Source organism: Glycine soja, chromosome 1 (genome assembly GCF_004193775.1).
Source record: "Glycine soja cultivar W05 chromosome 1, ASM419377v2, whole genome shotgun sequence".
NCBI lineage: Eukaryota > Viridiplantae > Streptophyta > Magnoliopsida > Fabales > Fabaceae > Glycine > Glycine soja.
The window spans coordinates 53,983,383-54,009,537 of record NC_041002.1 but is presented as its reverse complement, the minus strand read 5'-3'; the positions used below and the strand labels follow the sequence as shown (position 1 = coordinate 54,009,537).

At 30.3% G+C, this 26,155-nt stretch overlaps 4 protein-coding genes and 1 non-coding gene across 5 annotated transcripts; 3 read left to right on the top strand and 2 right to left on the bottom strand.

The window, feature by feature from the left end:
• The first annotated feature begins 255 nt into the window (after positions 1–255).
• On the top strand, positions 256–795 carry LOC114423042. The gene has a single exon (XM_028389649.1). It carries the CDS (start codon positions 310–312, stop codon positions 622–624), a length of 315 nt encoding a protein of 104 aa, XP_028245450.1. The 5' UTR covers positions 256–309; the 3' UTR covers positions 625–795.
• A 1,465-nt stretch (positions 796–2,260) lies between these two features.
• Positions 2,261–4,777, bottom strand: LOC114423033 (vacuolar protein sorting-associated protein 55 homolog). The gene is made up of 5 exons (XM_028389638.1): positions 4,623–4,777; positions 3,290–3,424; positions 3,144–3,183; positions 2,948–3,029; positions 2,261–2,780 (listed from the first exon to the last, which is right to left on the bottom strand). Exons 2-5 carry the CDS (start codon positions 3,386–3,388, stop codon positions 2,588–2,590), a joined length of 414 nt encoding a protein of 137 aa, XP_028245439.1. The 5' UTR covers positions 3,389–3,424; positions 4,623–4,777; the 3' UTR covers positions 2,261–2,587.
• Positions 4,778–10,849: 6,072 nt separating this feature from the next.
• Positions 10,850–13,211, bottom strand: LOC114423024 (50S ribosomal protein L11, chloroplastic-like). Its single transcript, XM_028389627.1, has 4 exons — positions 12,906–13,211; positions 12,653–12,825; positions 12,491–12,554; positions 10,850–11,205 (listed from the first exon to the last, which is right to left on the bottom strand). The coding sequence occupies exons 1-4, from the start codon at positions 13,105–13,107 to the stop codon at positions 10,997–10,999; spliced, it is 648 nt and encodes a 215-aa protein (XP_028245428.1). The 5' UTR covers positions 13,108–13,211; the 3' UTR covers positions 10,850–10,996.
• A 3,024-nt stretch (positions 13,212–16,235) lies between these two features.
• On the top strand, positions 16,236–20,600 carry LOC114423017. Its single transcript, XM_028389614.1, has 10 exons — positions 16,236–16,551; positions 17,340–17,467; positions 17,591–17,662; positions 17,789–17,928; positions 18,036–18,150; positions 18,235–18,315; positions 18,682–18,819; positions 19,475–19,562; positions 19,865–19,972; positions 20,065–20,600. The coding sequence occupies exons 1-10, from the start codon at positions 16,317–16,319 to the stop codon at positions 20,091–20,093; spliced, it is 1,134 nt and encodes a 377-aa protein (XP_028245415.1). The 5' UTR covers positions 16,236–16,316; the 3' UTR covers positions 20,094–20,600.
• Positions 20,601–21,793: 1,193 nt separating this feature from the next.
• Positions 21,794–21,866, top strand: TRNAK-CUU. The gene has a single exon. It is a non-coding gene; the product is annotated as a tRNA-Lys (tRNA).
• The last annotated feature ends 4,289 nt before the right edge of the window (positions 21,867–26,155 follow it).

The window sequence follows — 26,155 nt, the reverse complement described above, 5'->3', positions numbered from 1 at the left end:
ATTTTTAAATATTATAATTTAATGATAAAATCATCTCTTAAATTTAATTTTTTACCCATTTATTAAATTTGAATTTTAAATGTTTAGAGCAAAATGGGTATTAAAATATATATATATATATATATATATTTGTGTTCTAATGTAATACTTAAAAAAAAAATAGGTAAGCAGTTACTAAAAAAACAAAAGTTACCGCAAGGGCAATGAGGTCATTTGAGTGAGGCATTAGGATGTGTTTGCATTACATAATGAAATGTTCAAAATCCCTAGGAAGGCACAACCTTAGCCAACAACAAAGCAAAGCGAAGCATGGGTTTACTGTGGTGGCGAAAGGGGAATAAACCCCAACCCCAACTCCAAGCTAAGTCATCGTCAATTCCGAAGTCGAACGGCACAGACGCAACGAAACCCCTCACCGAGGCCCCAGGGATGAACGGCGCCGTGGAGGTTCCCCGTCCCCCGAACACCACCGTCTCGATTTTTGAGTTCGGCTCTGTCACCGCCTCCAACGACCAGGTCACGCTCGCCGGCTATTGCCCCGTCTCCGAAGACCTCGAGCCCTGCCGCTGGGAGATTCTCCCCGCCGTTCAGTCTAACGCCCCCCAGTTTCGCGTAGTCTTTTGATACCCAACTTTTTATCTCATCCTTCGCCGCTTATGGAATGTACTTTTTGCTATAAAACATTCGAGTTTAAGGGAAATTCGCATTTTTCTTATTGTTAATGTTATGTATCTCTTTTCTTTTCGCCTGTTCAGTTTCTTACTCCCAATATAAGATACTGTTATGTTCCATTAATTAGTAGTAACTACTTCTCAGGTTGATGAATTATTATAAATCCTTCCTTCTCATTTGGGTTAGACATTTTTTTTACCACAGTCCCAATGGAGTTAGGATCCCAAAATACCTATCACTTGGGTTCAAACTACTTTGGAAAACACACACAGACTAATAATACTATGTATGTATCGGTTTACTTGGGAATGCTGTGTTAAGTTGCACCGTTTTCCCAGTTCTGGCATAAGGATCTATGATACTACTAATAGTAAAACAACTGATTCTACTTTTAAGGGAGAACAAATTGGATGGGTTAGTTGGAAAAAAAAGATTTATCGTGCCAAATGCCAAATGCTTTTGGCCCCAAAACTCTAATTTTCCAGTTCATTCTCTAATTTTTGGTTTAGTAACCTAGTGCTTCAGTATTTGTTGAAAAGCCAAGCTGTGGAGGTAAAAATAAAATAGAATAGAAGCTCTTGACATTCATTTGATGCAATAGTGGATATGTACATTTAGGGCCATCCTTCTAGTTAGAGTATAGTTTCTCTGTTTTGTTGCGTTTGTCGTTTACTCCGAATGCTTGAAAACAAAAAGATTAAGTAATACTACAATAAAGTGTAGTGTAGCTTTTTTATAACTATCAATAAAATTAATAAAATATGAAATACAAATAGAAAATGTTTATTTTTTCAAATCAATGATGTCCTTAGATTTTAGGAGCGTCTAAAAGAACTTTATAATCTACGGAACTTATTTATAAGTTACAAAGTTTGGTTAAGTTTATGAAGTAATAGCATGGTTGGTTAAGTTCCTTTAAAAAAAAACATGATTTGTTAAATTTGGCACACAAATTTTTGGCCAAAATGGAAGCAAAGCAAGAAGAATGGATGTGCCTCCTACTTCTAGTTATCCTTCCTCAAGATTAGGAATTTTCCGCTTGCAGATTGTATGGGTGTGACCTTTGTTCGTGTTCGGGGTTAGTTGTTTCTTTCTGTCCATTTGTTTAAGTTCCACCATAAAAAAATGAATTAAAATAACTTATTAAACTTGGCTTATTGAATAAATCTTTGACAATATATACTATTCTCTGGTGATGAGCTTTTAAATACTACTAATTAAATTGTTTATTTCGATACCTGTTCTTCTGTAATTCATGCTGTAAAGTAACAAACCATTTACCAATGATTTCTTGAGAATGACAGACTTTAATAACGTAACAAGCAAACATGAATACAAATATCATTAAGATTGTAATATGTAATCACAAACACGATTGCAATATCAAATCCGATTCCAAGCAAAGCAAAACTTAACATTCAGAAATGATTTTGAAAAATATCTCAAAATTAATTTGGCAAAGCAAAATTTATTTTTTGGAGTATAGGTGTACGTTAGTCAAATTTCATGAGTTTTTATTTATCTGGAAAAAAAAACTTGGATTTGAATTTTTTTCCAAGATTTGAAAAATCCTAGTTTCGTCGTGGTATACAGAAGAACTCCACCAATGGTATCAAATAGCTTAATGAAAATCAAACTTACAATCACAATAAGAAGGCGCAACAAAGCTGCCTCATTCCTGAACAGACACAAGATCGTCTATTACATACAATTCCCGTATACTTGGCTGAAACCTCCTCTACAATTGGTACATCAATGATTCGTTGTTAAACGCTATTACTTGAGGTAGCCAGTATTCTAAACGGGAAAAGAAATATGCTGTGGTAAAGCTCACAAAAGCAAGAAAAATCAATAGCACATGAAAGGAATAAATCCATTTTTACACTGACGAAGCAAGCCCGGCTAAAGTCTTATCTCATAGGATACTGTAATCATCATCACCACTCATCCAAAGGTAACATATTATGGCCATTCCAAACACAAAGTAGGAAGAGAGTTCCATTGCAAAGGCTCCCCAACCGATAACCCCAGCATGCTTTAATATGCTTGGAATGGCAATACCTCCCACAGTTGAGGCTCCAGTCAAGAACTTAGTAAAATTCACCCAGCTGCTCCATCATTTACAAGACCACAAAACAAAATGTTGAAAGATTAATCCCCCCCGTCTTGAGTTTCTTTTCAAATAAAATTCAAATCTAACTTGAATGAATATCAAACTAATTTAACAAGTTGAATGATCTTACTTTTTAATTTAGACTCAAGCATAACAATTTACCTATTATCAGATTCAGAAAATATAGAATCATCAGACCCCGCAAAGAACAGCAAAGGCATTGGCAGAAGCACATACGTTAACACTGCAAGAGAAAACAATAAAGGGATGCTCTTGTCACCAAAATCTCATCAATGAAAAGAATAAAAACATGATACACTGGAAATTGGATTCAAATTTCAGTGGTGCTCTAACTCACCACTCAGCATCGGCCACCAGTTATTATACAAGGCACATGCCTGACACAACACAGATGACAGATGTAAATAAACAGTGGTATTATTACCAATAAGTTGTCATCTATTTATGCACTTATAAATCAAGAACAGAAAATGCAATACAGACCAAAATTTGCAAGACAATTCCTCCAGACACCAAAATTGCCAAGGAGGCAAGCTTCCCTGTGTTCAAACAGGCACGAAGATACCCTGGTAAGTCTGCCATCTTCAAATCACCACCACATGTTATAGGGAGTAATAACTGAAGCAAAAAATTTCGTTGGCACCAAGTTATAAGGGCGTTAGAATAGAATAAAATACCAAATCAAGAAGCAACTCTAATAAATACATGATAAATGAGATGGAGTCAAATAACAGTGACAATATATATTCAATCAGTTATCGATTCATATTTCAACATTCAAAATCACATTGTAATACTATGTAACGTGATTTTAGGTAAATATTTACATGATTGAGTTGAAACAACTTTTATTAACTCTTGTGTTGACAGAATTTAACCGCTAGCTTGCTTATAATATAAAATAAGCAGACATAATCACTTCACTTCAAAATCAATTTTAACCATAATCAATGTTGTAAACTTAATTCTGTATACATTCATCCAAACACACTCAAAAGTTTGTCTTTATAATATCAGAATCAACTCATATATTGACTATACAGAGTACACAGCTTAAGATCAAGAACAAGCAAGTCAAACACCATGTTAGACATCAACATCAACCAAGTAAACTAATAATGTCAAAAAGAAAGACCTAAAGCCATATTTTGTTGCGAGCCAACACCAGTAAAAGCAATCCCAATTTGTGTAAGAAACACATTTATTCAACCATAATTTGGCACACAAGAATCCCCCCTATTTAACAATCCAATGGCATTTCAACATATTTTTACAAGCCAGACCATATCAGAGAAATTTAAAGACCTAACGTGAAATGATCAAATGACCTAAAAGGCTCAAACCAAAGCATACACGAGATTGCGTAAGCTTGCAGTTACCAGCATAATAGTGTTTTACAAAATCACATCCATAGTCAATACAAAACCAGCTCTAAAACACTCTCCCCAGTTTGATTAATTGGATAATAGAACCCAATAAATAGATTTCTCACACATTTCGTACTATATTAGACTATAGCCAGCTAACAGCTACAAAACCAGCAGCAACGCTCCCCTTATACTATAAATAAATTACGAAATTTAATCGATGAAGCAAATTAATTAGATAACGATAAATTCTACGAGAGATGCATAACCCAGAACTAGAAGCTCATCCAAGCAGATAGATGATAGCGTGAGGATAAACAGAAAACAAAATAGAGTTAGAAAAATATGCTAATTTCACTAATATTATTTATATACACGATGAGATGAAGAAATTCGGATAAAGCGACAGAAACGAAAAAGGAGTTTCAGAAGAAAAAATTCGTACGTACCTCTATCTATGGTTTTGATTTCTGCCCCAATAACGTTTTATTTCGATTTTAGATTTTGTATTTTGTAACCACCAGAGGTCACACCATCGGCGCGGATCTGCCACTCAACAGAACTATCAGATACAAAGGACCTAATTATCAAATTGTTCTCCAAATTATTTTAAAAACAAATGACTTATTTGGTTCTTCACTTCTTCATGTATTTTATTAAGTTTAATTTTTATCTTTTAAAAAATTTAATTTGATATTTTATCTTTTTTTAAATACAGTTTAATATTTTATTTTTTGAAAATTTTAGTTTGGTTGTTTATTTTAATTATTTTTGTTTAATTTAATTTTTCAATTCATTTAATATATTGACTTTTTAATCTATTTAAAATTAACTTCGCTAATCATTTAAAAATAATTTTTTGTTAATTTTTTATGTTATTCATTTTTGTTTTAATTCATTTTTAAGTTTTTAAAAATTAATTAATTTAGTTTCCAAATTTTTAAAAGATTCAATTTAATCTTGAAATTTCTAAAAATGAATCAATTTATCATCTAAATCATTTTATTGAATGATTCAATTTAGTCTATAAGTTGTTAAAAAATTAAGAATCAAAATATTTTTTTAAAGATTTTGATGACCAAATTAATTTAATTTTAAGAATTGAAGACAAAATAAACTATTTTGCGGTCCAATCATAGCATGATCTTCCCTCCTTCCCTTTTCTCCATATTTTTTAATCTGATAATAATACTTTATGTATTTTAATTTTAAGGGTTTGTTAACTTTTTTTAAGAAAATGATTTTGAATAGGTAAAAAAATATTTAAAAATTGGATTGGTTGACAAATTTAATTGTTAAGCACATTTGGTAGAAAGTTTAACATTTTAAATATATTGATACGCCTGATTATTGTGTATGTAGAAAAGACTTTGGAGAGATAAAATTTACTTCGGTGATCTCTATATCTTAAAGATTAGTTTCATGACTTTTGTTCGTGAGAATACTTTACTTCCAACAAAAATATTGTTAAAAAATTATACAAAATTTTTAAATATTTTATATAATTATTAATCATTTTAATTTTTTTTATTTCATTTTTAGTTAAAATTTTAAAGATAATACTTTTCACCACCAATAAGGTGGGTAAATTGACATGGGGTGGTTCCAACTTAACTAGAAGGCTCGAGTTTTGAGGTTTGAGTATGCAGTTATGTTGAGTATTTGCAAGAAGAGTTTTATTATTCATAATGATCATACTCGACTTAAACAATATTGTCTCAAGTGAAGGATGCATGTGATTTAAACAAAAAAAAAAAATAAAGATGATATTTTCCAAAAAGATTGAACTAGAACCCTTGGTAACTAAATAAAAACTAATAAATTCTTTGAGAGTATTTTCAACATATTAATTGATTTAAAAAATAAATTTAATGGTGATGCATTAATTGTATAAAATAATTTATAATGTCATCCAATCATAAATCATTGTTGATGTGACTTTTAAGATAATTTTATTAAAGTCAATAAACTAATCATAAATGATAATTTTTTATCGGATATCCTCATTTTTTTTCTCTAAAAAATACAACTTCTTTAAAAAAAGATAAAATATGTTGTAGAATAATAAATCAAGAGGATAGATAAAATTATACTGGTGTAATCTTGACAACTATACTAAAATATGAATCATTTAATTACTTTTTTTATTATTGTTCAATTTTGACAAAATTTAACACAAATGATCTTAATAATATATAGATATAATTCAACTCAACAATTGAAACAATAAAAAACACATTCTATATCAAGTTGTAATAATGATGTAATAGCTGTCAAAGTTAAATCAATATAATTTGACCTCTCCCCATAAATCAAATCAAGGGATATTAAAAAACGAACCAACCTCCAAATTGATTAAAAAATCACAAATATTAAAAATATAAAAAAAAACTACATATTTTATAGTTTATTTTAATTTTTGAATCTTATTATAAAAAAAATCAACAAATCACATATTATAACTATATTGATTTTATTTAATGGATGTCCACCATTATGTAGCTAGTATTGTTTTCAATTTTGTATGATTCTAATATGAGATTTATAATGATGCTAAATAAAAGTAAAAAAAAAAATCAACTAAAATATGCTAAACAAAATCTAATAGAATAAATATAATTTATTTTTTAGATAATATAGTATAATAATTGTATAAGTTTAGTTAATAGATTTTACTTTATGATAATAGATTTTTAAAAATAAAAAAAACGTTAGAACAAATTATACTCAAAAAATTGATTTAGTTTCATTTAGATTTAATATTATATTTAAGTGAATCAAATCAAATTATATTTTAATTTATATTTGATTCAGATTTTTTCCCCTAAAAATCAAAATTAACTGCATCACGAACACTTTTGAAGTCAAATCTCATGAGGTTGTGCATGTTAGAATAATGTGACTCATGTGAATTAAGGGCCTAAACTTGATTTAATAAAATAAAGAGATATATTGGCAAATATGAGAAGTTAATAAACTTCCAATAATTTGATGGAAGTTTGCTAAACTTATGGGAAGTTATTAAACTTCCGATAACTAACTCGATGAAAGTTGGTTTATAAAAGGCAAAAGATTCTATCTCTGCCATAAGCATTTCCCTCTAATTACCATCAAGTGAGAGAAAAATAACAGAAAGGAAAGAGATAAATTGAGACAAAGAAGATTGAAGAACTTATACTTTTAAACTGCATGAGAGAATCATAGAATCTAACATCCTTATGGGATCCATAACTAACCGTGCTTGCATGGTTGGAAAAGAGAAAAGTAACATATAATTTTTTCTTTTTAACTGCAAGTGATACACAGGTAATGGTATGTGGGTTTATATAAAAAAAGAAGATGATAATTTAAATTTGACATTTAAATTGAGGTATACTTGAATTTAATCTAATCATTGTTTGAATCCACAATGACTTATATCTTAATTCTTCGTAAAATTTGATTTCCATCCATGTTTTTTTTTACTATGATTTCCATCCATGTTGGTTCAACGAAGAAAAATTTTATTATATTATACTTATACATGTTTTCATTTTAAAAAACAAAATAAATGAACTATATTTAGTGAGGTTTCATATTTTGATAAGTGTCACTGATAAGATTATTTCTTTAAAAAATATTACATACATTATTTAGTGTTTTCCCTCCTTCCATTACTTATTTTCATGTCCTATGTTTATACTTATCTTTCAAACAACATGTAGCTTAGGAATTCTCACATTTATTTAATGGTGATAGTTTTGCTCTATTACTTGGGCAATTGTCCTTGTCACAACAATATGAGTGTCTGTAAAAAAAAAAAGTAAAAGAATAAATACTCCATAACATTTATTAAAAAAAAAAGTGTTTCATACAAGATGAAAAAAATATAAAGTTTAGTGAACATTTTTTGTTAATAAAGGAAGGCCACTTACATTGTTTTTATATAATAAAGAATATAATTTTTACGACTGAAATGCAAAAAATCTAATAATAAATCATGTGATTCAACTTCAATGGGATCAAAGGTAAACACTAAGAAATGAGTAATAGTTGAATTAATAACTTCTGTAAAATATCAATGTAAAATGTAAAAAGTAATATGCAAATTAAAGAATCTAAGCCAAATAAAACATGTCATTGTGTTTACATTTGCATCTTATTTTTTATAGTAAAAATTAAAATCAATATTATCTTAGATGCCATATAAATAAATGTTCATCTTATCTATATTTTTATTTTAAGTAACAAAAAATAAATGTCCATTTAACTGATTTAGTATAGCACAAGGCTCTTAACCATATATTTAACCTATGTCTAGTTTGCAACCATCAAGTTTAAATCAAAATATACTGTAAAACTTTACATCACTTAAGTAAATATATAGTTTCGTGTTTCATTAATTCTGGGTGTATGGGTGTTTATTCCAATTGCAGCAACATTATAATGTTTGTTACAAGAACACACTAAAAACATCATACAGACATAAAGAGAATATATTCTAATGTTGTTATTACTTCTGTAGTTGTTGTTGAGGGTGGATTGATAAGAAAGTTAATTAGGTCACATATCATGTGTTGATTGCATTAGTGTTAACACTTATGACCACATAACGAAGACATTGTCCTACATTTTTAATCGTTTTAAATGTTTTATAATCCTTTAGAATATCAGTGCAAATTCCTTGATTCATAATACTTTAATGGATGTTTTTGGAATGTTGGCTAAGAAAATAAAAATAAGACTATTTTAAGATATGACAATTATACTCAAACTTTATGACATCTTAAGAAGAAGTATAGTATTTTCTTATAAAAATGCAAAGGAATTAAGTATTGATTCATATTGTGTGATAAGAAATGTGTTGTATATTGAAGAAATTAAAACTGTATAAATAAATATCACTTTGAATTAGTATATAATTGTGCAAATTTTTTCTTATAATTTTTCATGAAAACATTACTATGAGAAAAACTAATGAGTTATTTGAACATATTATTTGATTAAAAATCATCATTTTAAAATAAGATAAATTATGTTTTATTAGATAGCAAATTAACAATGTATATCTCATTGATTTCATGCATGGTTGGTAAAGAAAAGAGTGATAAACGAGGCGTGAAGGATAATATCACAGGAAGAGGTTGAAGTTAGATTAAGTATAATTCAACCTCAGTGGGTTTATAGTAAGTTGTCTCTATCATTGGACTACAAGTTTAGTTTTTCTTAAATGACCAAGTTTCATTAGCCTTTTAAGAAGTTACAAGTATTATGTCATGGTTGCTTTTGGACATTATAAATTAAATTTTATTCCAAGTTTGATAAACACCAACATCTAGTTAGTCTTCTTCGTTGTACCATACCAACTCTAAACAAATATAAATTACGTGCATGTTTTCTCAAGACGGATTCATCTTCATTTGATTCTCGTATAATAATTGGATGCATGACTTTGTGTAGAACATGACATCAATCTTGACTTTAGTTCTTCTTCATAGCATTCTATATATCATATAAGATAATATGTTTGTTTGCAACAAATAGAATATGAGACACAACTAGTGACCTCCTACTCTGATGATACATGCAAGCAAGCACATGGTGACCAGTAAAATGAATTTGTTGTTTCAAGTATCTATCACATTAAGTGAATAGTGACTAACAAAACATTTGCTATTATGTAACCAACAAATTGGCGATGCTGCTTTATATCTAGCTGAGACAGGTAGCGTGCATTTGCTTGAATCAGCAGTTCAAGGCTGTTGTTTGTTTGTGTTTCATCTACCTGCTATGTATTTTTTTTTTTTTTCATGAAGCATTATTAGTCAATCATTAGTCTCAACTATCTAACAAAATACAACTAACTTGACAATCTTAAACCAACAATTGTAAATTGGGGGTTTACATGGAAGCTTTCCTCAATTTTTCTAAACCAAAAAAATACGTGACAATAGAATAGCAAGTCAAAATAGTTGTTTCACCTTTGCCTTAGTAAAAAATAGACCCATGCCACTAATTTGTTTTAGAATCAACCCATTTTAATAAAAAGTTTGTAAAAATGATCCAAATGGGCATATCACTCAAGGAGAAGTGGAGAACAACACAAGACAGAGAACAACAAACATGAGAAAAAGAGTTCAGAGCACGCTAAGATTTATCGGAATGAGAGGCCACAATGGCACTAGGGTAAAATGAATTCCAAATCTATTACATCCACTTTATATATGTTATGCAATCGGATCAGTTCAGGTACCGATGAGTATGAAATTTTCAAACCGAACTTGTCCATCTACACTTGTTCGAAACCATCTTTTGCACCTGACTACCCACTAACCAGACTTGATCCATCCACGAACACAAAAGGGAGGAAAGTACCTATCTAATTGAGATAAGCTTATAGTACAATCAGGAAGACATTTTAATGTTGATGTTATAAAAAAAGATGTTCTAGTTTGATTGCGGTTACACCTAACAACTGATTTAAAATGTTCACTTTTTAACTCACTTTTGAAACCCATCTACAAAATTCCAACTTTTTATATTAACTAATTTAATATTCACTTTTTAATGATCAAATCTGATTTGTTTGGTTGAATTTGACCTAATCTGACTTGCTAATTCGAAACAAACCAAATTAATTTAGTTTGAGTTGAATTTCCATGTTAATGACCCAGTGAACAACACTAGTTGCCACATCTCTTTATGATGATATGCTATGTAATTAAATATCATTCATGCAAATAACAAATAACTAAAAAGAACTGTTTCCCTTGCTGTTTAGAAGACAAAACAAGTCAGTAAATATGTCCTGCGCGATTTTACACTCGGCCAAACTGAAATTTCTCTACACAAATTCCTTCTGTTTGGGTTCAAGAACAGGAGGATCAACCACAATCCCCATGTTTGCCGCAGTGCCCGCTATAATTCTCATAGCTGATTCGATACTCGAGCAATTCAAGTCCGGTAGCTTTTCAGCAGCAATTGTACGCAATTGATCAATCGTGACCTTTCCTACCATTTCCGCCTTGGGGTCTTTTGAACCCTTTTCCACCCCTAAATAGCAAATCAATATAATTAGACGGCTTTAAACTTTGAACATTGAAAAACACAATAAGCTTGGCGTAGAGTATTTTAATGCCAGATGCTCTATCAAAATAATAACCTTAACATGTCTCTTGCATTTTGTTTATTTAGATTGATTATGAGGATAACGAAGCTAGACTACTCGCTCAAAAACTGAATTTCAGCTAACGAAAGTAAAACTCATTTTATGCCAGGAACGCTATTACAATCACCGATATCTACCTATATGAAGTCAATCATGAGTATAATGAAAATAAAATTTCACACAAAGAAAGGCAAACTTAGTTCCATAATCCGTATAGACAGATTTTAGGTACTGCAACGCAGAGTTCTCCACCCATTAAAAGCACCCCTTGTGGCCAAGGCAAGTCAACCCATGACAAGAGGTTAGTCCAAAATACTCAAAGGGTGTAATAGCTAAGAACACGTCGTTGTATAACCACAATATAAACAAATAAGTAAATAAAACCCTCACAAAGAAGAACTCGTTTGTTTCTAGTGTAGGAGAAAATTTTATGCAATATGAGACGAAAGACATTGCATAACATTGTTGGATTAATGTAAAGTATTATAAAATATAAAATTTAAATCAGATCTTGTTAGGATATAAGGAGAAGGGGGAGTTAGTTAAGAGACTAGGATATTAATTAGTTAGAGTCATTTGTATATGGAACATTGACCCTGTGTGAATGGGAACCCTTTGGATGAGAAATTTCTCTCCTATTCATTGTTCTTTTCATCCTATTCAAAAAAGTCTTTCTTTTCTTTTTCAATTCTGTTCTTGATTCCTGACTTCCTGGTCCCAGAGATTAGGAAAAAATGGAGAAGGGGAGTTAGATAAGACGGTTAGGATATTAATTAGTTAGAGGGGTTAATTAGATACAAATAAGGGAAGAAGGATGGAAGGATTTAGAGAGATGTATTATTATTTCATTTGTAAATTGAAAATTGGCTCTTTGTGAAAGGTAAACCCTTGGAGGAGAGATTTCTATTTTCAGTTCCTTTCATGCAACTCAATAAAATCCATCATTTATTTTGTATTCGTGATTCTTGGTTCGTAACAGATCTCAACTGGTGAGATTATTACACTAGACTAGAATATACAAGAAATTCGCATGTACAAATCCAGCTTAAAATCACAGGAAATTGAAAAGTAAAGTAAAAGGAGGCTAAAATAATTTATACTTTTGAACCTTCAAACTTATACTACAGAGGACAACATAATATCAAACAGCTTGGAGGCGAGAGAGCATACCAGCGGCTTTAAGAAGTAGAACCGAAGCAGGTGGGGTCTTCAATATGAAAGTAAAGCTTTTATCCTACAAGGGTTGTAAGTAAAACATATGATACAAATTGCGATTCACGAAAGGGAAAAAAGAAGAAGATAAAAAAGAGCAGAGCAGAGCTAAGAACAGACGTCGTAGACTGTAATTTCCACAGGAATGACATAACCGGGCTTGTCGGCGGTTCTAGCGTTGTAATCCTTACAGAAAGCCATAATATTGACACCCTTGGAACCAAGAGCAGGGCCAACGGGAGGAGCAGGTGTAGCCTTCCCAGCTTCAAGAGCCAGCTTTATAATTCCAACCACTGCACACACCAAACAAAAAATATCCTTAATTTTAGGTGAGGGAGTGTGATGTAAATATATAACGGACGAGAGAAATCACCTTTCTTGGCCTTCCCACCGGGTTTAGGGGGAGCCATAGCAATGACATTGAACCGCCTTCGAATTGGAGCCGAAAGAGGTTTTTTGTTTCCGGCGAACGGAAGAGAAATTTTATTCGGGTTTAAGGAGAATTTGACGGAAGTAGAAAATATAGAAGAAGAGGAGGAACACAACGACGGGCAAGCGAAGAGAGTAGATGCCATTGATGAGTGGGTGGAATTCCCTTCCCCAAGAGTTCAGTTCGGATAAAAAGCCGTATCCTATAGTCTCCCGAACCAGGCCTGTAAAAACTCTCAACGATATCTCGTATTAATGGGGCGGGGCCTTATTTTTTAATGCCTATTTCTTTTTCTAGAGAAAATTATTTCAAAATTTAATTTTAGTCTCTATAAAAATTTAATAGTTGTTGACTAAAATAAGAATAGAGAGAAAAGTAGAGAAGAGAACACTATGACCAGAATCAGAACTCTATGTATTCTTTTCAACAAGAATAACCTATTTATAGGTATAAAAGACATATGATAGATTTATCCCAAAACATCATACTTTATAAGGTATCACATGCACACCTATTTATTTATATTTAATCAGAATAATCAAGGAGGGCGAGCCCTGGTGCAGCAGCGCTAAAGTTGTGCCTTGGTGACTTGTTGATCATGGGTTCGAATCCGGGAATGTTATGTTAATTTATTTGGTTGGCAATTGTGTCATAATAAAACACAATATTTGTATTAAAATTTTCATTTAGTAATAGATAATTTGAAATTTTAATAAACAATGGCATTGTCATTAAAATTTGTAATCAACACCTCATAATTATAAATTATACTCTTTATATCTTATTATAATTGTCGTGTAAAAAATATAATTTATTACAAAATAATTATTATTTTAGTTTTTTAATATAACATTATTTTTTTTCACACACATATCTCTTATAATATTAATGACAAGTTATAAAATCTATAAACAAATTACTAATGATATAAGCTTAATTTTATAAAATTATTATTCTCTTTTATTTATTTATTTATTATTTTTTATCTGATAGGCCGATAATTATTTTGAGACCGAAGGATACTAAACTAACAATTACATATTATAATTAAGAACCTCAATTTAATTAAAATGTAGTCATTGAGATAATAATAAATAGCATGTCAATATTATTAAATATAAATATAAGAATTTTTTCACTATAATTAACCTTAAAATCCAGCCTTCTATGAGAATTGAATGATGAATAATGTATTACATATTTAAATATAAGAGATTTTGTGATAAAAAAAATATAGGAGATGTTTGCTTACAGCTAATGGTGTTAAGAGATTTTCCGATTTAATAAAATGTTGATACAGCATGGCTCATTAACGTAAAAAACAAAGTCTTATATTATACAAAATAATTGAGAGTAAAATGGAACATTTTTGTGTTATATTATTATTAATTTGGTTATGTAGTTGTGAGAGAAAACAAATAAATAACATTTGCTTTTGGAAAGAAAATTTTATTGGAAAAGAGAAATGATAGCAATACTCTATTTGAAAATCATTAAATATAAAAGAAATGATATGTCACTTTCTTTCTAATTAGTTATAATAACTTTTGGTAACATGAATTGAAAATATTAAAGGATAAAATAGAATAAAACGAGTAAATTCCATGCAAAATTATAAATAAGCTTATACAAATTATAAATAAATAATACAAATCCATGCAAATTTTGAGCCAAAATTCTTCCTTGATTTTCTTGTTGACATGAAAGTTCTTTGATGTGGTGGGTGATTTCAGAATTATATTGGTTTATATTTTTAAACTATTCATATAAAGTTGGTTATTTATATAACAGAATTGATAAATTGGTTCAAATCTTTCTAATTAATCATTTTTATCATTTTTTAAGGTATAAATACATTTTTTCTTATCATTTAACATTTTTTTATTTTCATCCTTTATCCTTATCTAAAATGTTTTAAGGATAAAAGATAAAATAAATATATTTTAGAAGGACTAATAAAAAGTATATAAATGATGACGAAAAAACACTAAATTGTCGGAAAAATATATTTAAATATTTTTTAAATCATAATTCTCATTGGAGGATTAAGACTGAGTAAGTAAAAAGGAGACGAAAGTTGTAGATTAAATATTGATAGAACTAAAAGTATAATTTAATCTAAACATTATTAAATAATTTATATGTCTTCTACTTAGTGTCATACCGCTATATAATTACAGTCGATCTTTGTTTAATGAATATAAAATACCCACGCTTTAACACCAGGCACAACAGCTCCAAGTGCAACAAGGTACCAGTTTGTTATCCTCAAAGTTACAATTTTAATGAACATTGAACAAATATTCAACCGTTGGATCAAAATAATGGATTTTACAGAATTAGGAAATTAAAATGCATAATTAAAATATAAGGGATTAAAATTGTGAATTGAAAGTTATAATTGACGAAAAATACAATTTAACTTAATTTACATTATAAATTTTACAGTTAAGGGAGGGTTTTGGATTGATATTTTAACAAACTATTTTTGCACAATAAAGTTTTGTATATTTTGAAAGATTATTTAGAAAGAGTATTAGAATGTAAGAATAATTATCCCCAACCATAAAGTAGAAGATTGTCTTTGTTTGTTTTGATCGAGCATAAAAAAGATAGTATCCAAAAGTCTTTATGCGTTTTTAACATTATTTTTCTTGGTGTTAGAAAATTCTCTAAAGTTTGAATGAGATTTGTTAAATGGGTGCAATATTTATACATTATACTATCACACAAAATCCATCATATAAAATAATTTATCAAAATTTATATGCTTTAAATACCAAGGAGATTTTTTATAAACTATAAAAAGGTTAATTGAATATAACTAGATTTTGACATTTTCTTTAAAAATTTCTAATAATTTTAATTAAATACCAAAATATTTATTTATATTATTTTAAAAAAAAACTTTCATGATACATATACATTTATGAACGTTTGATAAAAGAGAAGTTTTTCATATAAGTAATCATAATTTTGGACAGAGTCAATTCTTGAGAATTTTGCTAAGAATGTATAAAATAGGTTTGATGGTAGCTAAAACATTTCCTCCGGTTGACAAAGTTGAATTCCCGTCCTTCTTTAAAAATATTTTTTTCAACAAAGTGAATTAAAATTAATTAAAAAACAATAAGATAAACGGTCTTTTGATGCAATTGAGAAGTAAGTCTTCCTATTGGCAAATTTGTATATTTGAAATTAACCGACCTATTTCTTAATAATTATTTTTTTTTATTAATTACATATTTAGCAAACTTTCCGTTTAGCCATGTTTTAATGTTAACAACTGGCGAAAAGCACGGAAGAAAGTGAGAAGTACTCCAAGTTTTGTTGTTGAGTGATGAGTCTTGAAACATGAAGCAGAATGATCGGCGAAGGGAGTGTTTGTCTAATTCGAATTCAGAAAGTTGTTCTTTCTCATTGATGGGAAGAGAACCCCCTCAGAATTTGTTACCTTCCAAACACGACTTCCCCAGACTTGTCCTTGTGGTTGCACTCGCATCGCTAGTTGCTTGGACCTGCAACTTCCTCTTCACCCCTTCCAAACCCTTCTGCGACCCCAACCTCCACTCTCCGGATTACTTTTCCGGTCTCTCTCTCTCTCTCTCTCTCTCTCTTTCATTCATTTGCTTCTCTAATTTCCCTCACTTTCTTTTTGTGCTGTGAATGTCATGCATTTGATGTGACTGTGTTATGTGTTAAGTCTAGTGGTGTGGTGACTTATTGTTCTGCCATGTACTGTTACAACTCAACAAGCCACTCCACTAGGTCTAGGTTGTTCAATTGAACTTTGATTTAGCAAATTTCAGTCTGCCACTGAACGATGAATGACAAGTGCCAAGTCTCCATTTATTCTCAGGACGATTTTATTCTATTTTGTATCATTTTCCCTATTTTTTGGTTTATTTGTTTCTCGTTGGCGGTTTTGTGCATTTGAGTTTTCTTGCAATGATGGCCAATTCAATATACTCGTTAAATTGAAATTTTATTCTATTAAATAAGAAAGCATATTAGGAAGAGGGAATGAATACCGTGAAAAGGAAATTTAGAATAAGATAGCCTTCTTTCAGGACTGAATACTATAAGGATAAAGAGTTAAATAGCTGTTACAAACGAAAATGAACAAATTCATCTGTTTTCCTTTTTTCTTTGTAAGATGCTATGGTTTTATGCATGGTTGTTGCTATTCTTATGTATTTTGATGATTGTTTTCAAATGTTATACATTGTTTTGTTCTTTTATTTAATTTGGTGGGGATAGTGATGACTTTCTAATGCAAGCCTCACCCCACTGTTTCATATTGTAGTCTCATTGTGTATGAGTCTGCAAATTATTTGTTTCTTGTGTATAGTTTCTCCTGACTTGGAATTGTTACAGATATTTGTGAACCTTGTCCAAGTAATGGAGAATGCAATGATGGCAAGTTGAAATGTCTTCAGGGTTACCAAAGGCATGGGAACTTGTGTGTAGAAGATGGAGATATTAATGAATCAGCTCGAAAACTTGTGTGTCCCTAGAATTTGATTTGTTGTGGTTTACTAGTTCTGGGAAATAAATACTGTCTATCACATTTTCCATGTTCTTCTTTGCATTTTATTTGTATCTTTCTGATTGGCATTTGACCACAGTTGGAGAGAGTGGAACATCACCTCTGTGAAGAATATGCTCAATTTTTGTGCACTGGAACTGGAACAATTTGGGTTAGTTTCCTCACTTTTAACCCTTGGATTCTGTAGTTTACTTGTATTTATTGTATTGTATGATTACCTGTATACATTACTGCCTGAGTTGTTCTTAGTGTTTCTGGTTCCAACTTCCCGTCTCAGGTTCGTGAGGATGATTTATGGAATTATTTTGAGCCAGTGGGAAATGTCAAAGTGGACAATGCTCTTTATAAATATACAAAACAAAAGGCATTTGAGACAATGGGCAAATTATTGGACACGAGGTTAAACAGCTCTCATGGGTATATCATCTTCTTTTACTTTTTAATAAAGTAAAATGGGGCTTTTTGTTACATGTTTCCTAAGAGGCCAAAACTTCTGCTGATAATGTCACTTATTTCTCATACAGGATGAAGGAGTTTAAGTGTCCAGATCAGCTGGCAGAGCATTACAAGTCATATGCCTGCTGCATTCGTCAGTGGATCTCACAACATATTCTAGTTGTTTTGCCCATTTGTGCCATGGTATCCCTTCTCTAAAGGCATACTTTAATGCATATATTTCTGTTATCTATGAGTAAACATGTTAATTGTGTTGAGATTTAACAGCTTGTTGGATGCACAGCTTTGCTCTGGAGTGTACGACAGAAATTATGCATGTCAAGACGAATTGAGGAGCTTTACAATAAGGTATGGTGAGATACACTCAGTCACAGGCACGAGTGATTATTACTTGTTTCATTGATGGTTTTCCCCCCAGTTTAACAAGTGTGATTTTAAATTGTGATTGGCAATGCCTTTGATTAAGAATGTTTGTTATGGAAGCACATGAATATATTCTAATAGGATACTTATGTTAGTTTGAGTTAACAAAATAGTGTGATATCTGTTAAGAGGGAAGTTCTGTGTGCAGCAACCGTAGGGTTTATATGTCCCCACTCTGTATAAGTACAAATACATTTGCATTTGTTGTGGGCAGGTTCTTTGACTGGATAGCTAATTGCATTTATTCTGATTCCATCTCTGTTTAAAACTTCTTTGTTGATGATGTTTTAGGTCTGTGAAATACTTGAAGAGAATGCATTGACATCAAAGAGTGCAAATGGTGAATGTGAACCCTGGGTTGTTTCTTCTAGGTTACGCGATCACCTGCTTTTGCCAAGAGAGCGGAAGAACCCTTTATTATGGAAAAAGGTTGCTTCAAAGTTATTTTCGAATTCATTGCACTTGATTATCCCGTTTTATTGTAATAATAATTAGTCAATCATCAAAGCAGAACAAGTTGATTCTTTTTGTTGGTATAGTTGACTCCGTGTCCATGCTTCAGTTGGACTTCTGCAGAAGTTACCCTTATTCATAGGCCTGATTTTATAATCAAGTTTCAGCATAGGATTTTTATTTGTGCTGAGATTCTGCTTTCTCACTCTCAATGCTTATTCACATTTTGTTTAGGGTTCTGCTAATTCCTTATGGGATCTGTTTAAGAAATATTTAGTATATCTTATTAATTGTTTTCAATTACTTAAGAAAATATTAAAAATTCCTTAGGGCATTGGTTTTGATTTTCCTTTTGCTTAACCTTCCAGTGGAAAATAGCCATTCCATTGTTGAGGATGTCAATAAGGATTTTCTTATGGCATATCCTTGTAACTCAACAGAGTTGGTTATTCTTTCTTTCTTTCTCTCATTCCACTTATTGATTGATGACGGTTATCTTTGAGCCCAACTATTTGTTGAGGTGCTGTTGATGAAAATCACTTTGTCCTGTAATTAAAGTTAAATATTTCAAAGAATTTTTCAATTAACTTAACTAATGTTTGTTGTTTAATAACTTTGTTTGGGATTACAGGTAGAAAAAATGGTTCAAGAAGATTCTCGGATAGATCGCTATCCTAAGTTGGTGAAGGGTGAATCAAAAGTTGTATGGGAATGGCAAGGTACATGGATGTGCTGACATGTTAAGAGTAGTCAATGCAAGGCAGAGGTTCTGAATCCAAATAAAATTACATTAAAATGGGGAGTTTTAGTTAATTTATTTTCATTATTCAATTCACTGCTGAATTGTGATATAAATTTGTTAGACAATATAATTAAAATCTATTGCATCCAGTAATTCGAGCAATTTAATATACTGATAAAATTTTAATGAACTGCTGCGAGGCAGTATTTTCAGCTAACATTCTGGTTACTTGTCTTAAGAATTACTAATTATATTGTTTTCTTACCCCATACTCTACAGTTGAAGGCTCCCTGAGCTTCTCAAAGATGAAAAGAAGAGATGCAAGCAAAACGAGGGTCAACGAAAGCACAGACCTGAATCATCAACACCGCCCTGCAATGAGAACAGGTCAGTGGTTGTCTTACTAATATATTGTTTAAAAATCATGCTTGTTTCCTGATGTAGTAAAATTGATTTGTTGTGCCATCAATTTGATGCAGAGCCTATGGAACCACTTTTTTTTATCTGAAGACTCCTCCCAACGGTGACTACTTTCCCTTGTATTTGTGATGGCCTAAACTTGTGACTCAGCTGAAGACTAAAGTGTTGTCTTACCTTGTCTGTACAAAGAATTCTGGGTAAGCTTATCTTGTCTATGTTTACAGCAGCAGAGGGCAATATGTGCGGCATTGGTTGTAAGTGTGACCTGCATTTTTTCACCAAAACAAGTGTTAGATTCATGGGACCTGCATGCTTATTACGGAATGTGCTTATAGAGTTATAGCTTAGGGTGGAAAATCACGTCCTTGAAACTCCTTTACATCTGCGGGTCTGGATTGACGGCTAACAAACTAGTTAACATGTACTGGTGCTAACTAAATTAATTAAGCATTTTTTTTCTTGTGAAAGACAATCCAATATGTTAACTCATATAAAGAATGATATGGTATGACATTGTAGTAAAGTCAAGGCATATGGATGTGACTACGAATGTATATGAATTCGGACCCATTATATTTGCGGAGTTAGCATATTAGACCTGTTTACTGATCGTTCCGCCCGTTAATTTTATATGAACCTAAGCATTCATTTTATTATCTACGTAAAAACTTGGTCTTTTATTGTTATTATTATTATTATAAAATAAAAACACAACCTATAATATCTGCGGATTGGTTTTATTGTTCTTTTCACAAATTTACTCTTAAATTAATCTACTTTTACATAGTAATTTAAATCCTTATAACTAAAAACGAGATAACCTTCGTACTCTCCTTTTCACGTAACTATTATCTTTATTATTTAATGATACGCTTTTTTAGTTTCAATTTAATATTTTTTCTTTCTTTAATTAGTTAATAATTCAAATGAGAATTTTGGTTTTCTTGATTTTTTTTATCAATGCTTGATTTTTTTTTAAAAAATTAAACATAAAGTAATATATGTAATCACTAACCAATCAATATTTTATTAGTTGAATTAATTTTTGGGGTGTTTTTAAAATTGAAGGTTTTAAATATCTCTAGTTATATTATCAAGTAAAACAATGTTTCATATATTAAATGAATATTATTTTTAAAATATTTTTCATTTATATTTGTTAATATTTTACCTATATTTGAAATTACTCATAAAGTATGTAGTGGTGAATATCAACATTTGGCTCTTTTCTTTCTTTTATATTGTTTAAATAATTTTCATAGGACCATTAAAGAAATATTAGATTAAATGTATTTATATAATGTAACAAGTATTTCATCGCAAACAAAGTATAATTAATTTTAAGCCAGACTTCTTTTAGAATTTAGATCCTAAAGACTGTAGAACTATTAGGGGATTCATGTGCGTTTAGATTAGCTTTTAATTTTACCAAAATTAATTCCAAAAGCACGTTGAAGGCCAAAGTAACAAATAGTTACTTTAACTTTTCATCATAATTTTGGGGTCAAAATTGATTTTAGGAGGTATCTAAAGACACTAGAAGTAAGAATTGTTTTAATTCGTTAAATTGTTAATGCAAAATGTAAAAGGTCCTTTGGGAAGTAAATTAAATAATTTATGCCAAACAATAGTTGTTGTGTTTAAAATTGCATTTGATGTGATTTTTATTTCTTCTAGTTTACAGAGAATTGGGATCATTAGTATCCATAATGAGCATAAAAAAAATACTCGAATAGTTAACAGTACACTAAGGAATAGCAAGTATTGAACAAGTATTTATAAATAAGTGCCCGTCTAGCTCAGTTGGTAGAGCGCAAGGCTCTTAACCTTGTGGTCGTGGGTTCGAGCCCCACGGTGGGCGTTTTTGTTTTTAAACCCCGTCGGTGAGTTTCCCAAAAGGGCCAAAAGTGATTAACGCGACAGTGTCTTTTTGCTCTTGATTTGTCTCCTACATAGTATCATCCGTTCGATGCCATGCATGTCCAACAAATGGATAAAAAGACAACCTATTCAGTATTCAGTGCATCACTACCAAAAAACTTTCTACAATGTAGGAGTAGCCAACTTATTCTCGACTTTATAGGTTACCAAGCAAATCGACATCCCCCTCTTGCCATAAAACCACCACGAGACAAACCAACCAATGCACGACATTAAATGTTTGAAAAACATGAAGACAATTAATTAATTTTCCCTCTGATGGTCACATATATACTCCTATCCTATGAACCGTTTAATTCATTCACGTGCATACATTGCCTGGTCCATTCTCAATAGCAGCGTCAACCCTGTCACGTATTTCTTAACCTCTCTATTATTACCATTTTTTTTATTGGGTGATTTTGTTTAAATTTTAAAAAAAAAAAAATTTAAAATAAATCTTTTTTATATAAGTATTTTTTTAAAAAAAATAGATAAAATTTACTTCTTAAAATAAATAAAAAATTATTTTCTTAGCTGATACTACTTAGACAAACACATTAAAAAAATTGAAATTTATTTATTTTATTAAAACAAACATTTATTTCAACAAATAAATTTAAATAAATTACAAATTAACACAAGAAGAAGCACGGGTGCGACACCTTGTTCTTATCTTCATAAGTGGACTAATAGGAGAGGGCGAAATTTAATAAATATCGAGAATTCGAATTCTGGTAGAATTCATTGAATAATAAAACAAAACTGACATTAATTAAATGTATGCTAAAGGTTTAAAATATGCTTCATAAATTCGGGCAACAACTTCTCACACTTGTTCTCGTGCTTGGAACATGTAAAATGATGACCTTCATTCACCACAAGTGAAGGATGAAGAAATTTAACAAGTCAATAAATCCGCACAAACTCTTGATAAATAGAGAAAAAGAAAAGCACAAAAGTATGTTAAATTTCAGTATTATTTCATCACCAACAGACAATGAAACTGAAAGTATGTTTAACATTCATATTGCAAGGTCTCTTAGGATATGTAATAGCTAGAATTTGTGTTATACTAACAAGGATGCAACCTCAAAATCAACACCTCGTGTTATACTATAGTTTTTTTTCCTTTCCTTTTTGGTACAACGGCAACGAATATTACACTAATATTATAGTATAATTGGGCTACTTATTACTTTAGATAATTATACATATTTAAGTTGTTAGTAGTTTATTTTGCGTTACCTAATAGTTATAGTTAATTAGTTTCTCTACTTTATACTCATTATTGACTTTTATCGCACATCTTCTCATGTTTTTATCAGTTTAAAATTATACTCTTGCACTCTCTCTCTCAAGTTTCAACTCGTGTCGTGTTTCTAAACATCTCGCAACCGCAAGCTGCATTGACCTACAACGTGTTAACGTGAGCGTGAAAAACCGTAAATTGAAACATTCATATCAGTATCTTTAGTGTAAAACTTGAGTTATTAATTTTTTTTTAGGTTTTATAGTATCACATAAGATATAATAAGAATTTTTTTCTGATAGATTACACTTTTGGTTCTTGATGAACCATTTTTATGGATTACACAATAGACACTACTTAAATAAAAAATATTTTTTTGAAAAGATGACAGTTGTTGAAAGTTCTTAAGGAGAATTCAATCTTTATATTGTAAATCTTCATAACATGTATAATGATAAATTTGGTTCTTCAATAACTCAGCTCAAGAATCCTATTAAAAATGCTCTAAAAACTTAAATCAAATATCACTTTTATTCTGGAAACCTGTAAACCTTTTTCTTATTCAATGCTTGTTTGGAATTAGAGAGATGGAATTTGAAACATTCATAAAAACTTTACTAAAAAAATATCACTTTTATTCGGGAAACAAGCAAACCTTTTCTTATTCAGTGGTTTTTGGAATTGGAGAGAGAGAATTTACGCTACATTTATAACTTGGGTTGTACTACCCCATAATCTTAAAACATTAGTTAAAAAATTAAAATAAATAGATATTTATTATAAAAATTATAGAAGAATGTAAATAAATTTTATAGACAATATAATTTTATGTATTTCAATAAAAAAAATTCTCCTTTTTAATTCCCTAAAAAATATTCTAAAAATATTAATTAACATTTTCTTATAGCTTCTAGCTCATGATCTCTATTTTTTCCCCTCAATAGCATATTAACGTAACTCAGTAACGCGTTTCTAAACACATTACTCATCTTTTTACCCATATTGGGACACCAAACAAGACAAACTTTATGGTTGCATAAGGGATAAGCTGCCATGATTATTTCTCTTTTAAGTATGTTGAAAATATAACATTAAACAATTCATGTATTTTCACCGTCTCTATAATCTTGATATAATATATTGAGTCACCTATAAATGTCTAACGGATCTTACAAATTTTACACTGTAGATGTACGGTCTCAGTCAGGTATGAAGAAGTTTGTGTTAAAATATCTTACTTTAATTATGAATATGATCAAAATATTCTTTACAAGATTTGGATACTTTCTTCTTCCGAAAGTAACTTTAAGTCTCATTCATTTTCTAATATGTTATTAATGTCGTATCATGAAGCATCAATTTCAAAACCATACATTGCGTATTAATTTTGTATTATACTTCTAACATGTACGCTCACGCAAGAATCTTTAATTATATCTAGTATGAATCATCAATTCTAAATACTTCAATTAAACTAGACTAATTTTTTATTACATTCCTAGCATCATCGACAATATCATTATTATGCCAACATTGAAAGGTTTGATCCGTGAGATTATTTCCTGATAGAAGCAATCAAAAGGGAAACCAAACATGAGATAAAAAAAATCCCCCGGTTGGCAATGGCAAATGTGGTTCTGAAGCAAAGTGGAAAAAGAGGTTGAAATTAAGAGCCCAATAAAAAGCAGGGTAATTATGTGGCAAGAAAATCAACCAAATAAACGAGGCTCTTTAATTTATTCAAACTATCAAAACCATGAAAGGACAAGGACACGTTCCTTAATTAGGCACCATTTTGAATTCTGGGTGTTTGCATATGCTCCTAGAACGCTCTTGGATCTCAAAACAGTGAAAATGATTGAGCCTTTGACAATGTTGAACAATGACAATAGGGGGTGGAGGAGACAAAGATCTATGGATGATCGTGTATGTGGGACTTCCACTACCTTGAAGATAAAAAGAAAAGCAACAGAGAGAAGATAATTAGATAAGCAAAGTCTTTTGTTTTTATCTACCCTTACAAACTGTGGGCGATGCATGGTTTGGTCTTTTTTCATTGAGTAAAGAGTTTTTTAAGGTAATTCTATTTTAATAGAGTGAGATTATTAATTTATCACGTGCGACAATTCGAACTCACCCAAGCAAGTCTAAGCTAAGTTGGTTGAATCAAATGAATGAGTTATTATAAATTTGATATCTGTTTTTGATTTTTATAGATATAAAAGTAAAATTTGAACTCAAAATTATTATAATAATAAATACCAAGGATTTAAATTTGAATTCACCGAAACAATACTCTTCATTATTTATAATTAATATTCAAATTAAAATAATTTCATATCAATTTAATTGATGCGTTTAACAGTTGATGGTTGGATTGGTTAGTACTGAGATTGATGAGTAAGTCACTGCTCTAGGGTTCAGCATTTATCTATTTTTTTCTGGATTTCTAGTACGTCATTGTAATACCGAAAAGTGACATGCCTAAATTGGTATGACTGTTTGTGACTTGGATGATGAACACGTAGCTTAATATTGATATCAAGGAGCCAATCGTAGTGGGTGGAACTATAGTCAAGCGATTTATTGCAAATTTCTAACTCTAAGGAAAAACCAGAGTTCTCTGAAATGTATTTTCATACAGTGGAGTTTCCACTGTTTGTTTCACGATCTAATTCCGGGACAATGAATCACATTAGGTGAATAGAAGCTTTACTAATTAACTTAAATATCACTTCAATTTTGTGTTTATTTAAAAAAATAATAAATTATAAAAGTTACTAGTTATAGTATGAATATTAACGATAAATTTATAAAAGGTGTATTACTTAAAAAAATAAAATATATAAATCAAGTGACAAATATTTAAAGACAAATCTTAATTATAAAACATTAAAAACAAAATTCTTTAGATTACTTAGTTTTTTCTTTTTTTTTTAATTTTAGTTATAGAAAAATAGTTAGTAATTATGTAGGTA

What these genes read in the sequence shown, in the direction of transcription:
- LOC114423017 (XM_028389614.1), top strand. Translation starts at nt 16,317, where the DNA reads ATGAAGCAGAATGATCGGCGAAGGGAGTGTTTGTCTAATTCGAATTCA. An exon ending in ATGAATCAGCTCGAAAACTT is followed by an intron (nt 17,468 to 17,590) that starts GTGTGTCCCTAG and finishes ATTTGACCACAG; the next exon opens with TTGGAGAGAGTGGAACATCA. An exon ending in AGGTTAAACAGCTCTCATGG is followed by an intron (nt 17,929 to 18,035) that starts GTATATCATCTT and finishes TTTCTCATACAG; the next exon opens with GATGAAGGAGTTTAAGTGTC.
- LOC114423042 (XM_028389649.1), top strand. Translation starts at nt 310, where the DNA reads ATGGGTTTACTGTGGTGGCGAAAGGGGAATAAACCCCAACCCCAACTC.
- LOC114423024 (XM_028389627.1), bottom strand. Translation starts at nt 13,107, where the DNA reads ATGGCATCTACTCTCTTCGCTTGCCCGTCGTTGTGTTCCTCCTCTTCT. An exon ending in CGGTGGGAAGGCCAAGAAAG is followed by an intron (nt 12,826 to 12,905) that starts GTGATTTCTCTC and finishes TGGTGTGTGCAG; the next exon opens with TGGTTGGAATTATAAAGCTG. An exon ending in TCTACTTCTTAAAGCCGCTG is followed by an intron (nt 11,206 to 12,490) that starts GTATGCTCTCTC and finishes TTTGCTATTTAG; the next exon opens with GGGTGGAAAAGGGTTCAAAA.
- LOC114423033 (XM_028389638.1), bottom strand. Translation starts at nt 3,388, where the DNA reads ATGGCAGACTTACCAGGGTATCTTCGTGCCTGTTTGAACACAGGGAAG. An exon ending in CTGGTGGCCGATGCTGAGTG is followed by an intron (nt 3,030 to 3,143) that starts GTGAGTTAGAGC and finishes TTTCTCTTGCAG; the next exon opens with TGTTAACGTATGTGCTTCTG. An exon ending in TTTTCTGAATCTGATAATAG is followed by an intron (nt 2,781 to 2,947) that starts GTAAATTGTTAT and finishes ATGATGGAGCAG; the next exon opens with CTGGGTGAATTTTACTAAGT.